The sequence below is a fragment of the Alosa sapidissima genome, chromosome 15, assembly GCF_018492685.1.
Source record: "Alosa sapidissima isolate fAloSap1 chromosome 15, fAloSap1.pri, whole genome shotgun sequence".
Classification (NCBI taxonomy): domain Eukaryota; kingdom Metazoa; phylum Chordata; class Actinopteri; order Clupeiformes; family Clupeidae; genus Alosa; species Alosa sapidissima.
The window spans coordinates 6,793,699-6,818,078 of NC_055971.1; the positions used below are offsets into that span (position 1 = coordinate 6,793,699).

Here is a 24,380-nt window from a genome sequence, read left to right on the forward strand (position 1 = left end):
TCCACCTCTGAAATTTCGGAAATAGTTTATCCACCTCTCAAAAGAGTTAATTCATCAATTGTATCTTTTAACATTCAAAAATCACACTGTGTTATCCACATTCAGAATATGTACACTCATCACTCAACACTCCAGGAACCATTTAATAGCACTGGTTTTGTTAGAAACATTGGACAATAACCTCCTCCACCATCACCAAACATGTTCTGAATGCCTTTTTAAAAAATCCAATATCGCATGGCACAGTCCACCTCACTGTGATCACAGAATTCATATTTACCTTAATTAATATTCAACCTCTTGTTTTACCACTACATCCCTGCCTGTATGATTTAAACATCAGTCGATGAAAGAATGGAGCCACTAAAATCCTAAATGACTCCACCCATACCAGTAACTGTCTGTTCAGTTTGTTGAAGTCAGGCAAGTGCTTCTGCAGTTCGATGGCCAAAACTCAGACAGAGAAAATGGAATAGCTATTTCCCTCAGGCCAGACAGCTCAACATGGACATGCCTACTGTAATGTATAACATGGACTCTATCCCATTTAATTATTATTATTATTCATGTCAATTTAATATTTTATTGAATTATTTATTATTAACTTCAGAAAAAAAACCCACCTACTGTATTAACCTTTCTGTGCACTAGGTCAGTAGTTCAATATTGTGTCATTCACAGCTGTCGTCATTCAGTGACATTACGGATTTATGATCAGATGTTCCTAACGAATGGCAAATCATTGCTTTGGTTAAGTATGTTATTCCCATAAGCAGTACAGTTTTTCAGTTATTATAACATAATCAACACAATGACAAAATGGGTGTCTACACATTCATGTTTATTTCTCAAAAGAGTGAATACAGCTGGTGCTCTTAGTTCTTTTTTGAAATCCCTGTACATGAAATGCCACGTTGGCATGATGACCTCTTTATTGACCTGTACACGCTGCAGCAGAAACTCATAAGGCATATATCTCAGTTTAACTGTACTAAAAGAAATGAAGAGAAGAAAAGAGAGAGAGAGAGAGAAAAAGAGAAAGAGAAAGTTTCAATTTAATTAGAGATTCCAAAAAGTGATTAATTAGAATACTGCTCACATCTGTTTTTAATAATTTCACAATAAATATCTACGACCTCTACCTGATACAGTAGCAAATATACAAGAAAAGAAATGAGTTGTTGCAGAGTATGTGAGTGCCTGGCCTGTGAGGCTCCTACTGAAACACAGAGATGGAGGTTAATCCATGGATGGATATGTTGTGTCCTGCTCCCTCACTGCTCAAGGTCACCGCGACCTTCACCTCATCCATACAGTATATTTACAGCACTCTCCATCCCCCATCGGGTAAATCTCGGCATATCAAAACACCATCACGTTTATCATGTTATAGAGTATATTGTATGTGTTGTGATAAGGTTATAAAACCATGGCAAGTGATGACAGAGAGAGAGACTACTGTGTGTCGTGAGGTGGAGTGCTTTTGAGGCTCTGAGACTCTTTACAGTACGAACACAATCAACATGTTAGGTTTAAACCAAGGAGGTTAGACAGAGTCGAAGTCCTGGATGCTGGATTCGATGACCTCAGGGCTCATGACTCTACCCATGAAAACAATGGAGCCTGGAGAAAATGGGAAGTGTGAATTATTCTTTCAGAGGGGGCTGTTTTTATATGTTCTAAATAATATGTTTTTTCTTTCTTTTTTTAGTCATGTCAGCATGTGTCAGAAGTTAATTGGTAGGGTGAGTGGCAACTTGAGTTCAGTTAGATAACAGTCATTGCATTACTTATTCAAGCATGTATTACGTGTTTCCAGGTGGTAAAGGCAACTGCTCTGTGTGTGTGTGTTTACAGAAGCCCATACCTGTCTTTCTGCTTCTGATGATGAAGAAGAATGGATGGTCTGCCATAACCTGGGGATATAGCACTAGATTCCTTGTGAGCGCAATCATACCTGCAGGGTAGATATTACACACGACACATTATCGGTAGGACGACTCCTCAGACACTAGCTCACATGCCTTTCCATGCTGGGGCCAACATACTGTACCCCTTATATACCCCAGAGGACCATAGCTAACTGCCAACAGGAGGGGGCACTGTTAGCATTTGCTGCTGTTGAGAATCCAACATTTATACATGTAAATAGTCTAATGACAATGGCTTTTAAAAAAAAAAAAGAAAACGGCACAAATGGTAACTAAGCACAGACAGAGTTGAGAGGAGAGATAGCACTAAGGGCTAAGGGTCAGTTACATGAAAAAGCCCAGCGAAAACAGAGAAAGTCAGATTGACATGAGAATTGTAGTTTCTAATTTTCTAAATGTAGTCCATTTAGAGATGGGAGGGAGATGACAGATGGCAGATGAGAGCAAGGCTTTTACCTGACCCAGCAGCACCCTCAGCCCCTTCCTCGGACACCTCCAGGTACGCCTTCTGCACGGCCTTCCCCACAAACAGATCCTTCCCATCTGAAACGGCAGAGAGGACACCGTCATGGAAAGGACAGATGGAGAGCAGGGACGCTGGCCTGGCCTGGCAGCCCATTTGTTATTGGATGTAATTAACAAAGCAGGCATGTGTGGTGCCTGTGAATATGTCAGAGTGAGACTGTGTGTGTGTGTGTGTGTGTGTGTGTGTGTGTGTGTTTGAATGTGTGTGAGAGAGAGAGAGAGAGAGAGAGAGAGAGAGAGAGAGAGAGAGAGTGAGAGAGAGAGTGAGAGTGGGGGCGTTTATACGTGTGTGTGTGTTCTTAAAGACTGCCATCCATCTGACTGACTAAGAGGGTGGCTCACAAGGACACAATCCCGTTTGATGAGACAATTCAAACCCGGCCTGCTGCTAATCACTCACATTCCCTGATCAAAAAGGGATTACATGGCCAACACAGCACTGCTTGGCGGGGTAGAGCCGTGTACAAAACAAGCAGCCTAAGACACCTCATCCATCAAGAACATTTTGTATGTCTGTTTAATCTGCCTCTGTTTATTTTTAATGTTGGCTGATGTGGCCCCATGCGTCATCAAGGGAATTCTTGAAAAATGTCTCATAACATGTGTCAGCTCCGATTTCCTTCAGGTAGCCTTGCCTTTCTGTGCCATTATCACCTAACCTTTGAAGGGAGGCTATCATTAGAGCCGGTTGAGGGGCCAGTGGAGCTGAGGGGGGACGGCTGGGGGGCGCACAGCCGCAGCAGATAAAAGCAATCAGGCCAGTATTTTTAGAGGACATATCAGGCCAGAGCCAGAGCTGCACTGTAGCACTGCAGGAAGCCAGCGGCAGGCATTTCCTGTAATTAAACTGTCACTTCAGCCTCCTGCACTGGACAAGTACACAGTGCAGTATAGTGGATTTAGGTTGGGAGAGTTGGAGAACATTATGATGTGTCTTTATATATATGTGTGTGTGTGTGTGTGTGTGTGTGTGTGTGTGTGTGTGTGTGTGTGGGTGTGTGTGTTTAATAGCTACCAGCCATGTCAGTGGTAATGCCAGAGAGGTCTGCATCCTTGGTGAAAATGTTCTGGATGCCCAATTCTTGCAGTGTATCCCTCAGGTCAATCTTTTGCTCCACCTTGAATCTGCCATAACACACACATGCACACACACACACAGAGAGAGAGAGAGAGAGATAGGACCTCAACCTATTAAAATGTCAATAGCTACCACAGGAACTTAGGCACTTAGGAACTGCACCAGTTAGTGTCGGCAGGAAAGCAATGCTCCAGTGCCGTTTGTTCAGACATATTGCCTTTAGCTAAGTAGACTAACAATTTGGTTGTGTGGGTGAGAGTTGTGAATTGTGATTCAAGTCAAGAGAGTTCTCCTCCAATACATCTCATAATGCTTGAGCTAAGAGAACATGGTGTTTTGTCTTGGGCCATTATCCCAAACTGCAAATATAGTTAATAATAACTCCTGAACTCTGGCAAATGCAGCACTGGCCTCCTCATGTGCAGCCACTGGCGTGTGTCCGTTCTACCTGGGCAGGTAGATCTCCACCTTCTGCCTCTTGACGTTGTTGGCCCACTCTTCCAGCAGAGGGGCTTTGATGATGGGCTCCAGGGTGGCCAGGGGCACCTCCTGCCTGGGCAGCACGATCATCATGCCCATGTCCTCGCCCTCGTAGGGCATCTCCAGCACCTGGTACACGCCGCCAGCCTCCGTGCTGCCGTCACTGAACTCGCCTGTGGACGGAGGAGGAGGTGGGGCTGGTCAGTGCTAGCCTACTGAAGCAATGCAGGCATTGTGTAGTTAGTTGCGAGTGTGTTAGTGTACGGCTTAGAACAGAGCTTATAAGAGGACAGTTCGGGCAATGATGAGACACAGAGGATGTGTGTGTGTGCGTGTGTGTTGGAGAGTGCAGTTAATTAGTCTGCCGGAGAGCATGTGAGTCTAAGTGAGCGAGGGAAAGCTTGTGTTGTCTAATCTATGTCTGGGAGCAAGTGTGGCGCATCTCTACTGAAACACAACTGATATTGATGGGTTAGGGCTATTTCAATATGCTTTTGGCAGACAGGGGACAAGTGTGTGATGTGATTATATGCCATGTGTGTGGTGTGTGTGTGTGTGTGAGTGACTGTGTGTGGTGTGAACATGTGGTGTATGTGGCGTGACTGAGCTGTGTGAGCTGTGTGTGAGGGACTGTGCTATAGCTGTGAGGGAGTAATCCAGCTCCTTATTGTGGTGATGAATGCAGGACGGGGTGTATGGAGGAGTCAGCACAGCAGGAGCACATCTGCAAGCTTTCATGTTTTTGTGGCAAAAGAGGGATAGAGAGACAGAGAACAAAGGAATGGGGGGATGAGAGGAGATAAAGAGAGAGAGAGAGAGAGAGAGAGAGAGAGAGAGAGAGAGAGAGAGAGAGAGAGAGAGAGAGAGAGAGAGAGAGAGAGAGAGAGAGATCATCTGGAGCCCGATTAGGCCCAGAGGTGCTCCCAGCACACAGGAGCTCCACCTCCACTACACAGCAGCCTCTTGTGCTGCAGCAGCCCACAGCTGCCAGGTGACTTACAAGCACACAGACAAGGGAGGAAACAAGAGGGGGATCAGCGAGAGGCAGGGAGAACAGGATTACACACACACACACACACACATGCACACACACAAACACACACACACACACACACACACACACACACACACACACACACACACACTCACACACAAACTCATACACATACTACGATGGAAAGATGAAAACACACATACAAACACACACACACGCACACTCACACACACACAAACACACACATGTTGATTCAAATTCACATATGCACACTGCTGTGCTGCTATGAGGATGGTACCAAAATACAGCATGTCCTCTGATTTCTTTCACCATTAACTTGGAGCAGAGCCCTCATACAAATGAACTAGCTGTATTATATTATGTGTCTGCAGGCCCTCCATGCCTCAATGACTATCACCAGGGCTCGCATCTCTCTCTCTCTCTTTCTCTCTTTCTCTCTCTCTCTCTCACACACACACACACACACACACACACACACTCACACACTCACACACACACTTTTCTGCCCTCAAAACAGACCCAACACACCAACACGCACTTTATCCTGAGCTCAGTCAACTGGATCGCTATGGTTCCAGTGGACTACAGCACACTGGAGGCAGCAGGACAGCAGCGAGAAGGCAATCAGTAGAACTGAGAGAGTTCTACTCTGAGAAGCAGACAACCAGAGATAAGGGTCAATGAAAACAAGCACACATACATTCAACACAAATACATATTAACCTGCTTAAAGAAATGGCAAAGACATCTGAAAAGAAAAGTCAAATTCAAAAGCAACTACATCTCAGATGCTTTCATTTATTTTAAGAATTTGGGAGCAAACAGAAAATAATTTATTTATTTTCTCTCTTCAGTGTACAATGGCTGAATGTATGAGATATGGGATCTTGAAAGTCCTAAATGCTGTGACATCATCACTGATGTAGCATGTAAGGGTAGAATGTTCATCATAGAATGTAGAATGTTCAAGGTAGAATGTAGAACGTCACTTTTCACTTACCACATACAGACCGCAACACTGCTTTCATTTGTAAGAGATACTGCTCATTTAAATTTATAGGATGGCGATGACTTTTGATTATTTTGTGAATTCTTCACAAAATGGATTCCATGACAAGCAAGGTATAGAGGAGGATCGGTTCCTGGTTCCCAGTAGCTGCCTGGACGCTTGTTTTCGCTTACAGAATCCACATCCAGTCGGTTCTCTGGACATCCTGATGGCCGAGGACCTTCATCAAGCCTTTCCAGTGGTGCCACGGTCTATCCACTGCCAGGAAGTGTCCAAGCCCATCTCTCCCTCACAGAGGGCAGAGAGAGAGGCTATGAAGAGAGAGGCCCAGAGGCAGAGAGAGGAGGCTGCAAGGGTCACCAGGAAGTGCCTGGACTGCAGTGCACATGACAAGCAAGTGTGATCCTTCATTTGCAGGAAAAAAATCTGTAAAATGTCCCTGTATCACTTTAAGTGTTCTGAACTTTGTAAGTTCTTCCTTTAGATGGTACCACTCAGCCACAGTTCATGCTGGTCACCTCTGTCCACTGCCGAGAAGTCTCCAAGCCCATCTCTCCCTCACAGAGGGAAGAGAGAGAGGCTATGAAGAGAGAAGCCCAGAGGCTGAGAGAGGAGGCTGCAAGGGTCACCTGCAAGAGCCTGGACTGCAGTGTGCTTGCTGACCGCATACATCTCCCCGTCATGTGGCATGTAGAGCCACTGTTGAGTGCAGTCGAGGAGGATCGGTTCCCGGTTCCCAGGAGCTGCCTGGACGCTTGTTTTCGCTTACAGGATCCACATCCAGTCGGTTCTCTGGACATCCTGATGGCCGAGGACCTTCATCAAGCCTTTCCAGTGGTGCCACGGTCTATCCACTGCCAGGAAGTCTCCAAGCCCATCTCTCCCTCACAGAGGGCAGAGAGAGAGGCTATGAAGAGAGAGGCCCAGAGGCAGAGAGAGGAGGCTGCAAGGGTCACCAGGAAGTGCCTGGACTGCAGTGCACATGACAAGCAAGGTATAGTGTGATCCTTCTAGAAAGAAAATAAAATCTGTAAATTGTCCCTGTTTTACTTGAAGTGATCTGAACTTTATAAGCTCTTTCTTTAGATGGCACCACTCAGCCATGGTCCATGCTGATCACATAGTGTACCTCTGGAGGTAAGGAGTGGAGAAGGATCGGTTCCTGGTTCCCAGTAGCTGCCTGGACGCTTGTTCTCGCTTGCAGGATCCACATCCAATCAGTCCAATCAGTTGTCTGGGCATCCTGATGTGGTTAATTCAGCCACATCCCTCAATGGCAGGACCAAGTCCATCTGTGAGAGGCCTCACTCTGGTACCAAAGCTTGTCAGCCAGCTCTTTGTGGGCCATGCTCTCTCTGTCATCGAGAGGAGTGAACTTTTACAGCGAGGAACAGAAGCAGTGGATTGATGGATATCCATTTATCTATGAAAACATGTCCATTTATTGTTATCTTTTTATTGTTATTATTATTATTATTATTTAGATTATTTTTATAATTATTGTTCTATTATCATCATTATTTGAATTGTTACCATTATCATTATTATTGTTGCTGTTTCTATTTTTTTTTTCTTCTTCTTCTTCTTCTTCTTATTACTAATAAATTCACCCTTGTAACACCTTACATGACTGGGTTAATGTGTCCTTAAGTATGCTGCATTAGATCTTACAGAAAAATGAATAATGTGATAATGTGATAATGTAAACAAATATGACTATACACATAAACACATAAATACAAAAAGCTGTAAACAATGAAAACAAAAACATTGGGTTTGAGCAAATAATACCCTCACCTCACAGCTACACATCCTAACAGTTTCTCTCTCTCTCTCTCTCTCTCCCTCTCTCTCTCTCTCTCTCTCTCTCTCTCTCCACATTACCCTATACATTGTCCATACTCTTACACACAGATAGTAACCACACAATGACACGGACACAGTGGGCTGAGAAATGAAACTGAAATGACACAGAAAATGAAATAAATGATGAAATGATGAAGTGAATAGAAATAACAATGTGTGAGTGATACAGAGAGAAGCAGATACCATTATGTGTATATATTGTGTTGGGCTTCATACTATAACTCCACTGTCTTTGAGCTCTCAATATCCTCTCAATATCCACTCTTGAAGCAGAAGAGGAGGCATTCAGATTCAAGTACAATATACACTGATATTAGCACTAAACAAAAGAACATAGCCACACACACACACACACACACACACACACACACACACCCTTTTCTGCAGACCCAACACACCAACACACACTTTATCCCTTTGGCGAACACTGATATGATTCCAGCGAACCATACAAACCCTGGAGCTGCGTAGTTAAAACAATTCAATGCACAATGACCAGAGCTGCAGGGAGACTCTAGTCTCCACACCCCACTGCTACACATTTACAAGCGTCCTCTGGGGAAATGTAATGAGTGGAAAACACTGTGCAGCATTCTGTGCATTCAACAAAGTTAACCAACAACGCAAATGTAATTATAAGAAATAACACTGGGTGCTTGAGTGACCACATCCATTGCCTTTTATGCTCATGAATAACAATGAGGTCAAATCAGGGCGCTGGGTAACATCTTCTGGACACTGTCCCTGCCTCTGGCACATGATTCCCCTCTAGAGCAACATGTGCCATCTGCCATTCAATCACTTTTTACTCATTCAATCCATCAAGGTGGCATTTCTTCAAAACCTTTCCTCTGTTAACATCGTTCCTTCCCTTCTTTCCATCATTTCATATTCACATTCACTGTAACACTGTTCATGTTCATATTCACAGCCCACTGGACCCACCGTAGTAGAAGTCCCCTTGCTGGTACATCATGAGGGTCTGGACCTCGCTGCCGTCATCCTTGCTGAAGGAGAAGGTGCGTGTGTTCTCCGGCCGGAACTGGTTCTTCCAGCTGCCCCGGAAGTAGACAGCGTTGACCAGCGTCAGCCGCGTCACGCTGCTGAAGTCGTCTGCCGACAGCAGCTCCTTGATCTTACCTGCACACACCGGAGACCAGAGAGTGTAATGAGACACTAATACAAAGCCCATTTGTTATTGGATGTAATCAACAAAGCAGGCATGTGTGGTGCCTGTGAATATGTGTGTGACTGTGTGTGCGTGTGTGTGTGTGTGTGTGTATGTGTGTGTGTGTGTGTGTGTGTGTGTGTGTGTGCGTGTGTGTGTGCGTGCGTGCATGCGGGGCGGTATGAGATTTAAACAGGTGGGATTCATATTCATCTCTCACTCTCTCTAAGCATCTTTCGCATTTGTAAAATCCCAAGGACTGTGAGGGAATAAGGAGGATAATCCCCCAATTTTGAGGATATCTGAGCGGAAATTAGGAAATTAATTCAGGCCTACCGGAACGAGAGAGCCAGCTCACGGCTGCTTTCCATCCGGGAAAGATATTCACTTTTTTCTTCAAGACTGTGGGGGAGATCTGGTATGGATCTGCTGCGGAACATGGGGTCCAGAGCTGGTATCTGACCTGCCTGCCCCACTGACTCAATCAGCTGACTCTGGATCAGCTCTAGCCTGGGTGGATCTGGTATGGATCCATGCAGGACTTTCTCAGAGCTGTTCCAAAGTCAGCTCCAGTCTCTGTGCCGCCCGCTCTCCTCTCTTCTCCTTTGCTCTACTCACTCTCGGTGTGGTTCTCCACCCAGCCGTTGATGCGCTCGGCCACGGCCGCCGACTCGCTGAAGTCCACCGTCTCCACCTCGGCCCGGAAGTACTTCTTCATGAGGTGCAGGAAGTCCGGGTTGAAGTGGACGCCCTGCTGCAGGAAGAGGGAGTTGGCCAGCTTCAGCACGTACTGCTCCTCACGGGCCGACAGCGCCTGGGTCAGGTTCCGCAGGAGAGACAGCTCCTCATCTGCAGGGGAGGAGAGAGGGAGCGAGGGATAAAGAGGGGGAGTGAAGGAGTTGGATTCATTACAACAGGCCATGTAGAAACGGAATGGCTTTGGTTGGCATGAGGACATGACCAAAATAGAAAGTATCTTTGAAAATTAGGACACTGGTATGCAATTAAAATGATATTTAATGAATTAAATGTAAATTAAATATCATGGAAACAGGACTCCAAAACTACTTGTGGTGATGGGCACTGCAAACGATCCATGTACTCCAAGATCACAGAACACCAATGTACATCTAGCTGCTGGAGGTAGTTTGTGTGTGTGTGTGTGTGTGTGTTGGTGTAAAGCGTGCATGTAAGCTCTACCATCTCTGAAGTGGCTGTAACCCATGGCCTGTCGGATCTCAGCCAGGGAGGCTCCCCGGGCCCCCAGCTGCACCATGCCCAGGCCCAGTGCCACGCTTAGGGGGGAGAAGATGATGTTGTCGTCTCCCCCCATCGCCTGCAGCTGGTGGTACAGTCTAACAGAGAACTCGGCGGTCACGTCCTCGGGAACGTCCATCGCCCAACCATGGCACACCTGCAGCAGCAGCAGGGGCAAGAGTCCGAGAGCCAGCATCGTCCACACGAGGGGGCTCTGGGGGAGGAGAGGAAACGAGAAAGAGACAGTGAGAAAAACAGAAAGAAAGAGAAACAGAGAAAGAGAGACACACAGAAAGAGAGTAGAGCTGAATGAGGAAAAAAACAATAGCAGTAAACAAAAACAAAAACAAATCCATTTACAACCATATCTTAGCTGTAAGTTGCTACCCCATATCTAACAAATAAGTCTCAGTATTTTCATACAGCCATCTTATCAAGGATAATGCCCTCCACAATGGCTATACAGTTACACAGCTATCTTATCAAGGATATTGCCCTCCACGATGTCTGTGTCATTTTGGGAGCAGTTGTGAAAGTGGCCATAATGGTGTGTGGCTCAGCGGTTTTGTGGGTCTGTGACTGAGCTTTCGCATCAGTGAATCTGCAGCCTCACCCAGCATGTGTGCCATGAATGATTGAGCAGCCTCCTCCCCAACGCTCCCCCCTCAATATCCTTTCCCCAACCACCGCCTCAACACACATTACCCACAGCACACGAGGTCTGAAGAGGGGGAGTTTACTTTCCCCCTTACACACACACACACACACACACACACACACACACACATACACACACACACGCATGACAGCATCTGCGTGTGCACAGACACATACGTACACACACAAACACACCTTTTCATACACCAACACTCCATCCCTCTGCTCCTGTGCGGTTGCCTGGCAACATTGTTTTCTGCACAAACAAAGAAACCAGGAGTGTGTGCTCTGCTATGCGTGTTTTGAGCGGCAGGGAGGGGTGAAAGGCAGTGGGGGAAAGAGGGGGTAGCAGGATGTGCACATATGTGCGTATGTGTGTGTGTGTGCGTGTGTATGTGTGTGTGTGTATGTGCGTGTGTGTATGTGTGTGTGTGTATGTGTGTGTGTGTGTGTGTGTGTGTGTGCTTGTATGTGTGTGTGTATGTGTACTGTATGTGCGTGTGTGTGTGTGTGTGTATGTGCGTATGTGTGTGTGTGTATGTGCATATGTGTGTGTGTGTGTATGTGTATGTGCATGTGTGTGTGTGTGTGTCTGTTTGTGTGCTTGTGTATGTGCGTGTGTGTGTGCGTGTGTATGTGTGTGTGCGTCTGCATGTGTGTGTGTGTGTGTGTCTGTTTGTGTGTATGTGTTTGTATGTGTGTGTGTGTGTGTGTGTGTGTGTGTGTGTGTGTGTGTTTGTGTGTGTCTGTTTGTGTGTATGTGTGTGTGTGCATGTGTGTGTGTGTCTGTTTGTGTGTATGTGTGTGTATGTGTATGTGTATGTGTGTGTGCGCATGTGTGTATGTGTTTGTGTGTGTGTGTGTGTGCATGTGTGTGTGTCTGTTTGTGTGTATGTGTGTGTGCGCATGTGCGTGCACAGCCACGTGTCCATCGTGTGTTTAGGTCCTGTGTGTCCCACACCTCAGCAATAGCTGCAGCAGCCCATTGTCCGTGTGCTTGTTTACTCCACTGTGTGTGTACAGTGAGTGCTGCATGCTTTTCTAGGGGCTCCCATTGACCGCACTCTGCCTGAAAGGACATTGCACCTCAGTGGCCACTCTGAAGCCCACCTCCGCCTCTCCCCAACTCCCCTCTAGTGATTCACAGCAACAGCAGTGGGGTTTACACATTCAGGTGCTCCACAGGAAAAAAAGAGACAAAAAAACTCTGTCATGGCCTAGGGCACTGAATATCCTTTCTGATGATAAAGACAGGTACAGCCATTTTGAAAAGAACTGACAGCAGCAAAAATAGTAAGATGGCTAGAAATAGATCTAGAAAAAGTAGTTTATTGTCTTACATTCTGTCATAGGGCAGAAATGACAGCAACCAGAATAGACGGCCATTAAAATTCTGCCAAATGCCACCTGTCCACCCTCACCCAGCCATCTTTCTGAGGCGCACTGATAGCCGCGTTTCTCGTATCGTATCTAGAATGTCCTTGAGAAAGGTGCGGGCATAATGCTGGACACGTGCGCCACCTCACGTGGGCTGTGTAAGAGGAGCTCTCGTCTAGTGGCTCCTTCTGAGGCCGGCAGCTGCCCAGTCGTGACCGGACGAGGAAACCAGAGGTGGGCGGCTTGACGGGCGAGGCCCAGTCACACCTGAAAATATCCGAGCTCTGTCTGATGATCTGTTCCGGGCCCCTGTTGCTATGGCTGCCAGCGGCGCTGCAGTCTGCGCTTGACCTGAGCGCTGTCCAACCGAGTTCCGGCAACTCTGCTAACCCAGTCAGACGGAGAAGCCTCACGAGAGAGCCAACTCCTAAAATCTGCCTCTGTGTCAATCACACTGAGCTGCAGCCGGGAGGAGAAGTATTGAAGCATTACTCATTCCTCACACACAAACACGCACAGTTTACTTTCCCCCTTACACACGCACAGACACACACACACACACACACACACACACACACACACACACACACACACAGGTGGTGATGGAAACAGAAGGTGTGTAGGAGGTGTTATCTTCTCCTTGCATCAAATAAAAGAAATTGGCCTACTTCAGTCCTTCCATTTTTCACACAGACACACAAACACACACACACACACACACACACACACACACACACACAATTTAGGAGTAATCTGTTTCAAATCACTAATATAACTATAGATCTAAATATAGATACAGTGGAACCCTTGTTTCTGCAGAGGATCCATTCCAAGACCTTCCGCAGATAGCTGAAGCTGCAGATAGTAGCCATACCACCATCACCATATATAACGTGTCTAAGTTTCATTGCACATGAAACATGCACATGAAAAAACATAGGCTACTATGTATACTGCACTAATATAAAAACAACTAGATGTACCGCAGAGCGGTACAAAATATGACCGCCGCCTAGTCCAGCACATGTTTTCCACAAAAATAAGTCACACTGAAAGGCGTATATGATTCTAACTGTCTCACTGAATTGCATTATGCACACTCAATTCTCACTGGTATCTGCTAGACAACAAGTACCAAAACATGATTAGTTCATAGATTTCACATGTAATATACATTTTATACAACCCCACCCCCATCTTGCCTGTTCATAATTCTGAGAAATTCTTGAATTGTGTGCATGTGTGCGTGTACATGTTTATGTTTATGTGTGTGTGGGTGTGTGGGTGGGTGTGTGTGCGTGCATGTGTGTGTTTGCCTGTTTATGTGCCTGTGTGTGTGCATGTGCATGCATGCGTATATATGTCTACTGTGTGAGTATGTATATGATCATACTTAGGATTACTGTGAATGTATGTGTGTGCGTGTGTATCTGTTTATGCACATGTGTGCATATGGAATGGGTTTACATGACCCCTGGAGGCAAACATACGCAAAAAATTGGTCATCCTAGGCCCTACGGTTCTCAAGATATTCACAGAAAACTGTGTCTGCCCTACCCTCCTTTCGGGGGGTCCAGTCCAGTGGGGGGGGGGCTACAGATCAAAACGAAAAGCGATTGTTCCATGCTATCCATGTGGGGTTACATGCCCACCAAGTTTCGTGTAGCCCGGTCTTTCAGTGTCCCGGGAATCCTTGTTGGTGTACGGTCACTAAATGTACACATAAATTATTTTACTGTAAGGCCCCCAATGAACGAAAGTCCACAAAATTTGGCATGCATTCGGAGGGTGTCATAATGATCCTACACTTTCAAATTCGTGCAGTTTTGACCATGTCAGCCAGCGGGGGGGCTACAGATCAAAACAAAAACAGGAGGTTCCATGCTATCCATGTGGGGTTACATGCCCACCAAGTTTTGTGTACCCCGGTCTTACAGTGGAAGCGGAAATTTGGACATGCAAAAAAAAAAAAAAAAAAAAAAAAAAAAAAATTTGACTAAACCTATATGACCTATACGCCGCTTCGCGGTGGTCATAATTATAATATCATGTTACATGAGTGTAGGCACTAGAATGAATGGATTTCTGATGCTTTTGATTCATTCTGGATGGAGCAATTACAGGGGGTGAATATCGATTCTTCACTAGTCCTCCATTCATTCCATCTTTCCTTCATTCCTACCTCCTTTGTCAGCCCTACATCATAGCCTCTCCATTTGTTGGAAACAAGGAAAGAACGCAGCGAGGATGGAGGAGTCAAGGACACTTACATGAGAAATGAGATGCACAAAAAGACACAACACATGTAAGTTAAGCGTGACAGTGTGGAGTGGCAACAAATTTATAACATAAACAGTTTATTTCCATAATAATCCACTTCATATTGTGTTGAACCACAGATAGCTGAAACTGCAGATACTACGCCCGTTGAAACGGAGGTTCCACTGTATCTATTTTGTGCTTTAGAGGACATTGTGTGAGAGTGCCCACTGTCCCTCTGCTCTCCCTGTGCGTGTGTGGAGAGAGGGGACCCATCAGGGCTTGCTGCATACTGGGCCTCCATCTGCAGGCCCCTCACATCACGGCTCAGAGAGCCACAGCTCCGGGCCGAGTCCCAGTCTGCCTCCAGTCCCTCGCCCCAGAGCCTCAGCGCAGGCCAAATGGGCCTGCTACAGTGCTGCCCACTCGCTCAGGTCAGCGGAGAGTCAAAATACGCAGCCTGAGAACACCCAGTGGAGAGACGCATGCCAGGTGTATGAGTAAGGAGAGAGAGAGTGATGAGGGGGACGAGTGGAGCTGTGGGTAGGGGAAATTGATGTGCTCTACTTTTCTTTCGTAACCGGAGAGACTCTCACACCATCTTCTCTGCTCTGGGAAATGTTGCCTTTCCTAGTCACTTAGCCTCTCAAAGCCACTACTGACACACACATATACATACACATGAAAGCTCTTACACACACAAAGACATGTACAAGTGAGTGCACACACGCACAGACATCTACAACACAACCAACACAACAGTGCCGAGCTAGTCCTCTTGTGTCCCTTTTCTCTCTCTCTCTCTCTCTCTCTCTCTGTCTCTATCTCTCTCTCTCCATCCCATCCATCAGCCCCCTCCCCCCACCCCACTCCCGCTCTAGACAGGACAGCCCAGATAACACCAATCTTACCAGCACCTCCCTCTCCCTGCACACATCTCTGCTCCTCCAGTGGCGCCATAGAGGAGTGATGTAGAGAGGAAGGCTGGTTGGGTAGCTAAAGAGCCATGTGATGAGTGAGAGGAGCGGAGAGAGGAGAGGAGAGGAGAGGAGAGGAAAGGAGAGGGGAGGAGAGGAGGAGAGGAGAGGAGGAGCAGAGGGAGAGGAGTGATGAGGGAACAGGGGGCCTGCCACCAGAGCCGGTCAGGTTTAATTATGCTCTACTTCAGGGCTGACACAAGCCTACTGAGCACTGGCTCTGCACCAGCCACGGTGCACTCCACAGAACACCACGAGCAGAGAGGGAATAGAGAGAGAGAGAGAGAGAGAGAGAGAGAGAGTTAGAGAGAGAGAAAGAGAGAATTTGTGTCCTTTGCTTCCACAGCACACAACTAGCAGAGAGGGGGACAGAGAAGAATAGAGAGAGAGAGAGAGAGACAGAGAGATAGAGAGAGAGGGAGAGAATTTGTGTCCCTTTGCTTCCACAGCACACCACTAGCAGAGGGAGTGGGGACAGGGAGATAGAGAAAAAGACAGGGTACAGAGAGAGAGAGAGAGAGAGAGAGAGAGAGAGAGAGAGAGATGTATGGGAAACAAAGGATACAGCAAGTGACAGATAAAGTAGAACAGGGAGAGGGAAGAGGGAAGAGAAGAAGAAAGAGTAGAAAAGGGAGGCACAGAGGGACCTGATGAGAGAACAGAGGAGACAGAACAGCAGAGATAAAAAAGGAAACACAAGGGCTTACGAGGGGAAAGATGAAGGGAGAGGCTGGCAGAGAGGGGAAGAGAGGAGGAGAGGAAGAGAGGAGGAGAGGGAACACAGGGGAGAACAGGTGGAGGAGCAGCACCAGAGACGCACCGCAGGAGAGACCAGGATGCTGAGATCAACACAGGACTCAGAACAGAAATATATTCTCAAGCCTTATGTAATGTACACACAGCCAAAGATCTGTGTCCCTATCACGGCTTCAGGTGATACCTAGTGTACCACTTTATATCTACTAGTCTAAACTGATTTTTATATGTAGCTTGCATCGCTCATGCAAATTACTACATTAGAAACATGCATCCTTTCGAATGAAATAAGGCCCTCCGAGACTTTGGCAAAACAAGACCCTCCAATACTTTGGTAAGACCAGGGCTCCGAACCGGTTCAAGGAACGAAAACGAAAACCGAAAACGAACGGAATTTTACGGAATTTTACGAGGAGCAGAAATGGAAACGAAAACAAAATGATCTTCAACTGTTCCGGAACAGAAACGTTATTCTGAAATCCACAAAACCGGTTAATAACGGTTTTTTTTTTGTTCTCTATATATTTTATAAAATTTCACAAAAGCATATCCTATGTCAGGGAGACTATTTCCGGTTGTGCGAAAAACAAGCCCGCATCTACACTGTTAATGTGAGCTAACAAGCCGCTATGTAGCCAACTACTGTAGGCGAACAGCCTAATAATTTGATTTCTGCAGTTTGAAAAAAAAAAAAAAAAAAAGAATAAATGGACCTTTGGTCCAAATGTGTATATTTTGTCTTGCTGTTGTAATGTAACCTATCCGTCTGCCACTTCGGATCTTAGGCCAGCTCGTAGCGTAGGCTACTGAAACGGATTTGGAAATTGTTTGTAGCCTATGCGTAATAGCCTATTTTGCCTGTCCACGCCTTGTTGTTTTTAAAGTCTGGATTTGAAATGTTTGCGCAATTGTAGCCTATTCTATGTAGAAGAGTTAAACGGGAAATATGAGATAGGCCTTGTCAGCAACAGACAGGTTCGTTTATAAACAGGGTTGGAATTATAGCGCAAGCCTTTGAAGATCTCCATATGGATAAAACTTAGGCTACAATCAGGTAAGGAGTTTAGCACGTATCCAGAAATATTTTTGATAAGACATTATTTATAGGCATAGGTTAGGCCTACAGTAAGTCTGGCTATGGGATGGATAGCCCATCTGAATGTTTTTGGATGCTGCCTGTGATTTATTATTTTTGGGCATAGCTACGGTAGGCTAAATCAAGGGGAAATAATGAGTAGGGGAGAGCCGGGACAGTTGAAACACTTTTTAATTAAACGTAATTTACATAGCGATCGTACCACACAGAAAGCTAATATTTGGTCACCTACATCTAACCTAACCTACATCTGTCCTCTGTCAAATACAGATGCATTTTCAGCTTTGAACAAAACCGTTATCATGAATGGTACTCCCAAAAGTTTTTATTTTAGATATATTGTTGCAGGGCTATACGTCTTTGTGCATGTCTGTTAACAACTCATTGCCATCATCATGAAGCGTGTATGCAGCGGTTTTTGAAATATCTAATATCTAATAGAAGTGGATGATTCTGCCATGTTTATAGCTAGAACGGTAAGCTTTCCCATTTATATCATGTTTATATTGTTGAAAATGTCGTTTCACTAGGTTTTTAGGTGGGTTAGGCCAATGCACATCCAAATAAGTAGGCTTAACGACCCACCGGCCGTCAGTCTCCATAGGATAACATGGGGAAACTCAACCCCCTATCTGGTGGGCCCAAATGTATTTTCATCTTCCTAAAACTGTTTTTCTATGTCTTACCTCCATAAATAATTGTTTAAACACACCTATTTGTGCATTTAATTAAAATACATGGAGTTACAGCCTGGTCGGGACGATTGAAACACGTGTTTCAATCGTCCCGACACAGACATATGTCACTACAGCTTGATTTGCTTTCCATGTAAACAAGCATGCGATATGAAAGTCTGGGATTGTGGAGAACACTAAATGGTCTACTGAATAAGCATTACGTCAAACCTTTAAATGAAAAACACTCATTGATAATCGAAAAAATGTAACCACTAATGAAGTTTACTTTTGCGCATCAAAACTCGTTTATCACTCCGTGATAAAATGACATAGCAGGAAGATATTTGGCTGATAGAAGGAGGTTAACATGCTCTATGTTTTGACCGAAGGACGTCTGTCTATCATCATCACACTCGGAGAAAACTGGATTGTTTCATTCGTCCCGTGTTTCAATCGTCCCGGCTCTCCCCTACGTCTCATCTAAGGTAAAGTCCACAAAAATAGACTTGATAGGCCCGCCAAACACTGCCGGAACTTTAAGAACGAACGATATTTTGCGTTCCGAACCGGTTCAGGACCGATATGTTTGTGGCGGAACGCATGCAAGAACGAAAACGTTAAACATAGGCCTACCTGAACCGTTCGGAACGGAACGTTTGAAAAATAATTTCGTTTTCAAGCCCTGGGTAAGACTCTCTCCTTCTATCTATCTGTCCATCTCTCTACCTAGCTTTTTCTCTCTACTGGCATCCTCTTCCTCTGTGCCCATAACTTCATCTCTGAGGAAGAGATAACCAGGGTTTGCTAGGCTCCTGTCAGCCATGCACCCTTTCCCCAGAAGCGGAAGCATGAAGGCAGCAGAGCAGAGGGTTTGATTGCCAGTGAGCTGACACAAAATTGGAAGCTGATGCATCATTCTCGTGTGGGTGACGACTGCAGTCTTCAGGCGTACAAGCGCCCTTCAAAGCATCTCAGCAGCTTGCCATTCCGCGGACACATGGAGGAGCTGTGAGCCACTGCAAAGAATTACAAGTGGAAAGGTGTCAAACCCAATTATGTGGACTTAAGAATATATGAACACTATGCCCTTGCACGTGTGTATGTGTGTGTGTGTGTGTGTGTGTGTGTGTGTCTACGTGCCATCATTTTCATTAATTCTTACTTACTGAGATATGAGAGAAAGTGGAATAGAACATTATGTCCAATATTCCAATATATGGTTTAATGTTCTGCATTATGTCCAATATTCCAATATGTGGTTTAATGTTCTGCATTTCTCATTAGTGGGTCACTTTGATACTAAAAGTATGATTCTATGTAATGACTGTATGAAATCTGTACTGTCCCTGTGTATATCTGTGTGTGACTGTTAAGCGGGAATATTACGACTTTGTCAGTGTTTCACTGTTTTACATGGCTGCGTCAGTAGCTATCTGCTCCGGATTGCCAGGTTGCCACTAATCAGGGTCTGATTCAGTGTAGTCCACGTGAGATGGGATGACCAACGCCATCTCCCGTCAGCCTGGAAGGATACTTAAACCCTAACTATTTCCCTGTCTAGTTAGAGCAGCTGATGGATCTTTAGGTGAAGTCATGCTGTCTCTCCCTTTAAATAAACTCTGTTCCTGATTTTTCATACTATTGGTCTGACTGGGTCTCTATTAAATCTATGGTATCAAAATTATCATCAGATAGCAATATTATAGCAGACCTTAGTCTTTCAGTCTATGCATTCTCTCAGCGCTGATAAGAAACAGACATATACAAAAACACACAACTAGAATGACTACACACACACACAGTCATTACCATCAAATTGATCTAAAATTACCCCATTGTTCTCAGCATCCCTCAGGGAGACCACATACATTCACACAATCTCCCAGTTTAGGGATGGAGGGAGAGAGAGATGAAAGATGAAGATGAGAAAAGAGGGGCGGGAGGAAATTAGTGAGGGAGGTATTGATAATGAGTGTGAATCTGTGTGGGAGAAAAGGGGAGGAGGAGAGGAGAAGAGAGGAGAGGTAGAGTGATGGAAGAGGAGGAGAGGAGGGGAGAAGGGGGAGACCAGCTGGGAGGGACATAGAGACAGGATTCTGGCAGTGCCGTCGTTCATCACATTGGAGAGAAGGGCAAAAAATAAAAACACATATAAGCCTCTTCATGTTTATTTGTCACAGAGCCAAAGAGGTGCTGGTTGGAACACACTAATCCTCCCCATAAACATAACGTCTGACAGTGCAGAAACCGCATCATGGTTAGGAAAACCACTTTATGCCAGTCAGGATGTGCATGAAGCATGTGCTTAAAATCAATTTGTCTCTGTTTGGGCGATTCCGTATTCCTACTCACATTCTCTCCCTCCTGCAGTCTCTGTCAGTGCTTTTGGGGTGTTTATCCCACACAGCGCATCAGAATCCCGTCAGAACTCTGCTGATATGTACAGATGAGACTGGGAACTGCCGCCACCTGACTGACAGAATGATGAGCTGGAGCTTTCTTTATTCATGAAACATGACAATGTGCTCATCCTAAAGCTGCCTCTGTGTGCATATTTACATGTGAGTGTATTCATGTGTGTAAGACAGAGAGTGTGAGAGAGAGAGAGAGAGGGAGAGAGAGAGAGAGAGAGAAGGATCTGATGAGAGAAAGCACATTCTGAAGCACAGGCTGTGTGTCAATGCAATGCGAAAGCCCAGTGAATAGCAATCAGCTGGCATCTCCCACACTGAGAGAGATCCACATTAACGCTTGCTCAGTTGCCCCCGCCTGTTCTGCCTTCGTCACACACACACAGACTCAACTCGACCTCAAGTCCCTACCACCACCCAGCTCATCCCTCAGTACCACAACTGCAAATACAAATCTAGGTAATAGCTTAAGTACACTCCCCCTGGGTTTTAAACCTAATTGAAGTCCAATCAATAAGCAGCTGCTGAATATAGAAGGTTATGACCTGATAGAGCTCTCAGTTCAGTGGTGAATTCACGACGGGCAAAGCATTGCAAATTGTACAATTCAATGCAAACAGTGCTGCGTTGAACACCGTTTTTTATGCAAGTGCTATGCGAAGGCTAAAGTATGATGAAGTCTGATGAAATCGATGAAATATAGGTTTCATTTTCTTTTTAGCTTTACATTATAATCTTTCATTTGTAAAATACTTTAGATGGATATCCTGTGCTCACCACCTTTTTAATCGGGTGGGTTTTGTATACGTCAATGCTGATAGGATAGCACCTCTGACACACCCTCCAAACAAGAGAAAACTACCTCAAAAGCCTGCTGCACATTGTTGCACACTGTTGTAACCAAATATGTCGTTCAAATATGTCGATTGACCAGGTCAATCTCAGGAATGGAATGCTCATGAAAATACCCATGATGCAATGCTTGATGTCACACACCTATGGAGAGGCTAAAACCAATCAAGCCCTGAATAGTACTGCATTCTCCTTTTCTGAGACCCAAAGGAATGACTCAGGCTTGTTATCAAGAGATCTAGCATCTCAGTGTAGCAGTGGCACACAATCAGTTTCATGATAGTAATAAAAGCTTTCTTTTCCTAGATTCCACATAGAACCATAAAAAAACTAGTAGAGCTCACTGTGCATGATAATTGGCACTGCCCACATGGCATAAATAATGCCATGGTGGCCACTGGTGAAGTAATAAACCGGATGTTTGAGTCATGCGAGCTCCTTCAGGGATCCCATGCCATTCCTCTCCCCAGGGGGTCACCGGGTTATTAATCCCTGCTAACAGCCACACAAAGAAAGGAGCCATTCAACCAGAGGGGAGCAAAGATTGCCTCTGCCACACCCATCCCACCCATCAAACAGAAACCTGCGTGCCAGGGTTCCTCGAGCTCATGAGCACAGCAACCTAGAGCAGCATGCAGGGCAACAATCCTCCTCCACAACACATTCCCTCCACAAGTTCAGGTGCCCACTGCAGGAATGATATGACACAGTTCACCTGTAATTAGATCGCCCGCTATATAAAGGTCAAAGGGTAGATTAAAGACCTGCATACCTGTTCAACCCATACCAAAGATCATAAAGGGAAAGGCCATTCAATCTGTACACAATACAGGGTGTAGAGGAAGGAGGGAACATGCAGATGTTGGTGTATGGTGATGATGAGTGAAGGATTCCTACTACGGCTGGCAGTCATCCCTACAAATTAGCAAGTCGCAGCCCTGTGCTGCAGCAATCAATCCAGAGATCAATATCTGCGCTGATAGGTGCTGACCCCAGACTGTGTGTGTGCATGTGTGTGTGTGTTCACATTTGTGAATGTGTTTGTGTGTATATCTGGGAGAGTGTTGCCTTAGGAAATGACAAAACCATAGGGAATGGTTCCCTCCGGTTTGATGCCGCGAGGGAAATTTGGTCTCTGAATTTATACCAATCCGTGAATTAGTGAAACACACTCAGCACACAGTGAACACAGAGTGAGGTGAAGCACACACTAATCCCGGCGCAGTAAGCTGCCTGCAACAACAGCGGCGCACTGGGAGCAGTGAGGGGTTAGGTGCCTTGCTCAAGGGCACTTCAGCCGTGCCTACTGGTCGGGGTTCGAACAGGCAACCCTCCGGTTACAAGTCCGAAGCACTAACCAGTAGGCCACGGCTGCCCCCGTAAACCAGAGCCTAATTGAGGACATTTTGGTGAGAATATTTCACCACTCTCTATCTGACAATATATATTTTTTATAAACTCTCTCTCTCATACACACACACACACACACACACACACACATCATAATGTTCTCCAATTCATGTTAATCCCATGGGCATTATAGCATTTGAAGGACATATGTGTAATTTCCCAATCTGTTAGGGGACAGGCTGTGAGATTTAATTCCACAGAATCAGAGGCATTAAAACAGGTCTTCAAGGAAAAGAAACTGTCATCCGTCTTTGGGCACACGTTCAGTCCCCACAGCCAGATGTGCACGCATGCGGTCTGCCTCCTGCAGTTGTAAGCTATTCCTCAGTGTTGCTCTGTTCGACTTCCAAGCATTGAATCTTTGAAATGAAGTTAATGCAGATACGGTGAGCTGATAACGGGAGGAGAATGCTAAAAAAAATACCAGAGAACTGTCATCAAAGACACTGGGCAACCGATAACTGCCATGGAGATTTTGAAGAGGAATATTTGATATTGATCAAGATTAGGATGAAGATGTGGAGTCGATGTGATAGAAAGTTAATTAGACAAATATATAGGCCTACTCCAGTCTACGTCAAAAATTAACAATTACAAGCAAATGCCTTTATTTCCCCCCATTATCGACGCTTTATATCGACGCTTCGGAGTGTCCCGCCCCATACACGCTCCTGATCAGCTTCATATAAGCAAGCGTAGGGAATTAGGCTTTACACTTGATAGTAGCAATATAACATAGTTTTGCAAAGATATTGAACTAAAATGAGCTCTTCTTAGGCTATACTTTAAAAACATCTGTAGCATATGTAAGCTAGAATGAATGAAAGCCAACAACTGTGCGATTCGTTTCATATTTGAGGAATAACATTAAAAAGGACACACTATGGCTGCATAAGATGACTTAATATTTCAATAAAAAGACAATAATAAGGTGATACTTTTTCATTCGTTGTGTCATCGATGACATCCTCATGCGATAAAATGAATAAACTTGAACTGCTTCAGTCCTCACACACAATATTATAACCTTGTCTATTAACCTACCTGGATAACAACCTTAACATATCTCGTTAATGAAATTAAATTACCACATTACATTTTACAAAATGTAAAAGAAAACACATCTTACCGAATGATATAGTAAGTGATGCTGTAGTCTACTACGCGTGCGTTGCCTGTCTTGTCCTCTTCGTCGCCGCGGCAGGTTGTTCACTCAGTTTAATATTTTCACAGCAGGTCCGTCCCTCTGCGATTGTTGATTGGTTGTCTCTGATTCCATGGACTAGCCTTCTATCTCTCCTCACCCATAGGTTCCTTTTTCATTGTTTTTGCTATGGAGTAAGAATTATCTCATGTAAATGGCATTTTCCTCTGCTGCAAATGAAATAAATATATTTCGGCTAACAAATAGCCAGCAAACACTTAAATAATCTAATATTCGTGAAGCTTATTTTTATTAATAGTGACAGTAAAGTAATTTGTTTACGCAGCTGCCAATCTAGTCTAAATTAACCAATAGGAGCTTCCAACAAATGTATCTGGAGCATGTAGTTTTAGAAGTCATGCGGAATAGTGTCAC

The 24,380-nt window shown here is 45.1% G+C and overlaps 1 protein-coding gene across 1 annotated transcript; it reads right to left on the reverse strand.

Moving 5' to 3' along the window:
* Positions 1 to 824: 824 nt before the first annotated feature.
* serpini1 (serpin peptidase inhibitor, clade I (neuroserpin), member 1) lies at positions 825 to 24,148 on the reverse strand. Its single transcript, XM_042063180.1, has 9 exons — positions 23,931 to 24,148; positions 10,273 to 10,543; positions 9,691 to 9,921; positions 8,850 to 9,044; positions 3,983 to 4,187; positions 3,472 to 3,581; positions 2,388 to 2,474; positions 1,868 to 1,957; positions 825 to 1,623 (listed from the first exon to the last, which is right to left on the reverse strand). The coding sequence occupies exons 2-9, from the start codon at positions 10,523 to 10,525 to the stop codon at positions 1,547 to 1,549; spliced, it is 1,248 nt and encodes a 415-aa protein (XP_041919114.1). The 5' UTR covers positions 10,526 to 10,543; positions 23,931 to 24,148; the 3' UTR covers positions 825 to 1,546.
* Between the last annotated feature and the right edge of the window lie 232 nt (positions 24,149 to 24,380).

Excerpts from the sequence above, each read along its gene's own strand:
- serpini1 (XM_042063180.1), bottom strand. The coding sequence starts at position 10,525 with ATGCTGGCTCTCGGACTCTTGCCCCTGCTGCTGCTGCAGGTGTGCCAT. Across the intron at positions 9,922-10,272 it reads TTACAGCCACTTCAGAGATG|ATGAGGAGCTGTCTCTCCTG; the intron begins GTAGAGCTTACA and ends CCTCCCCTGCAG. Across the intron at positions 4,188-8,849 it reads GCAAGGGGACTTCTACTACG|GCGAGTTCAGTGACGGCAGC; the intron begins GTGGGTCCAGTG and ends CTCCGTCCACAG.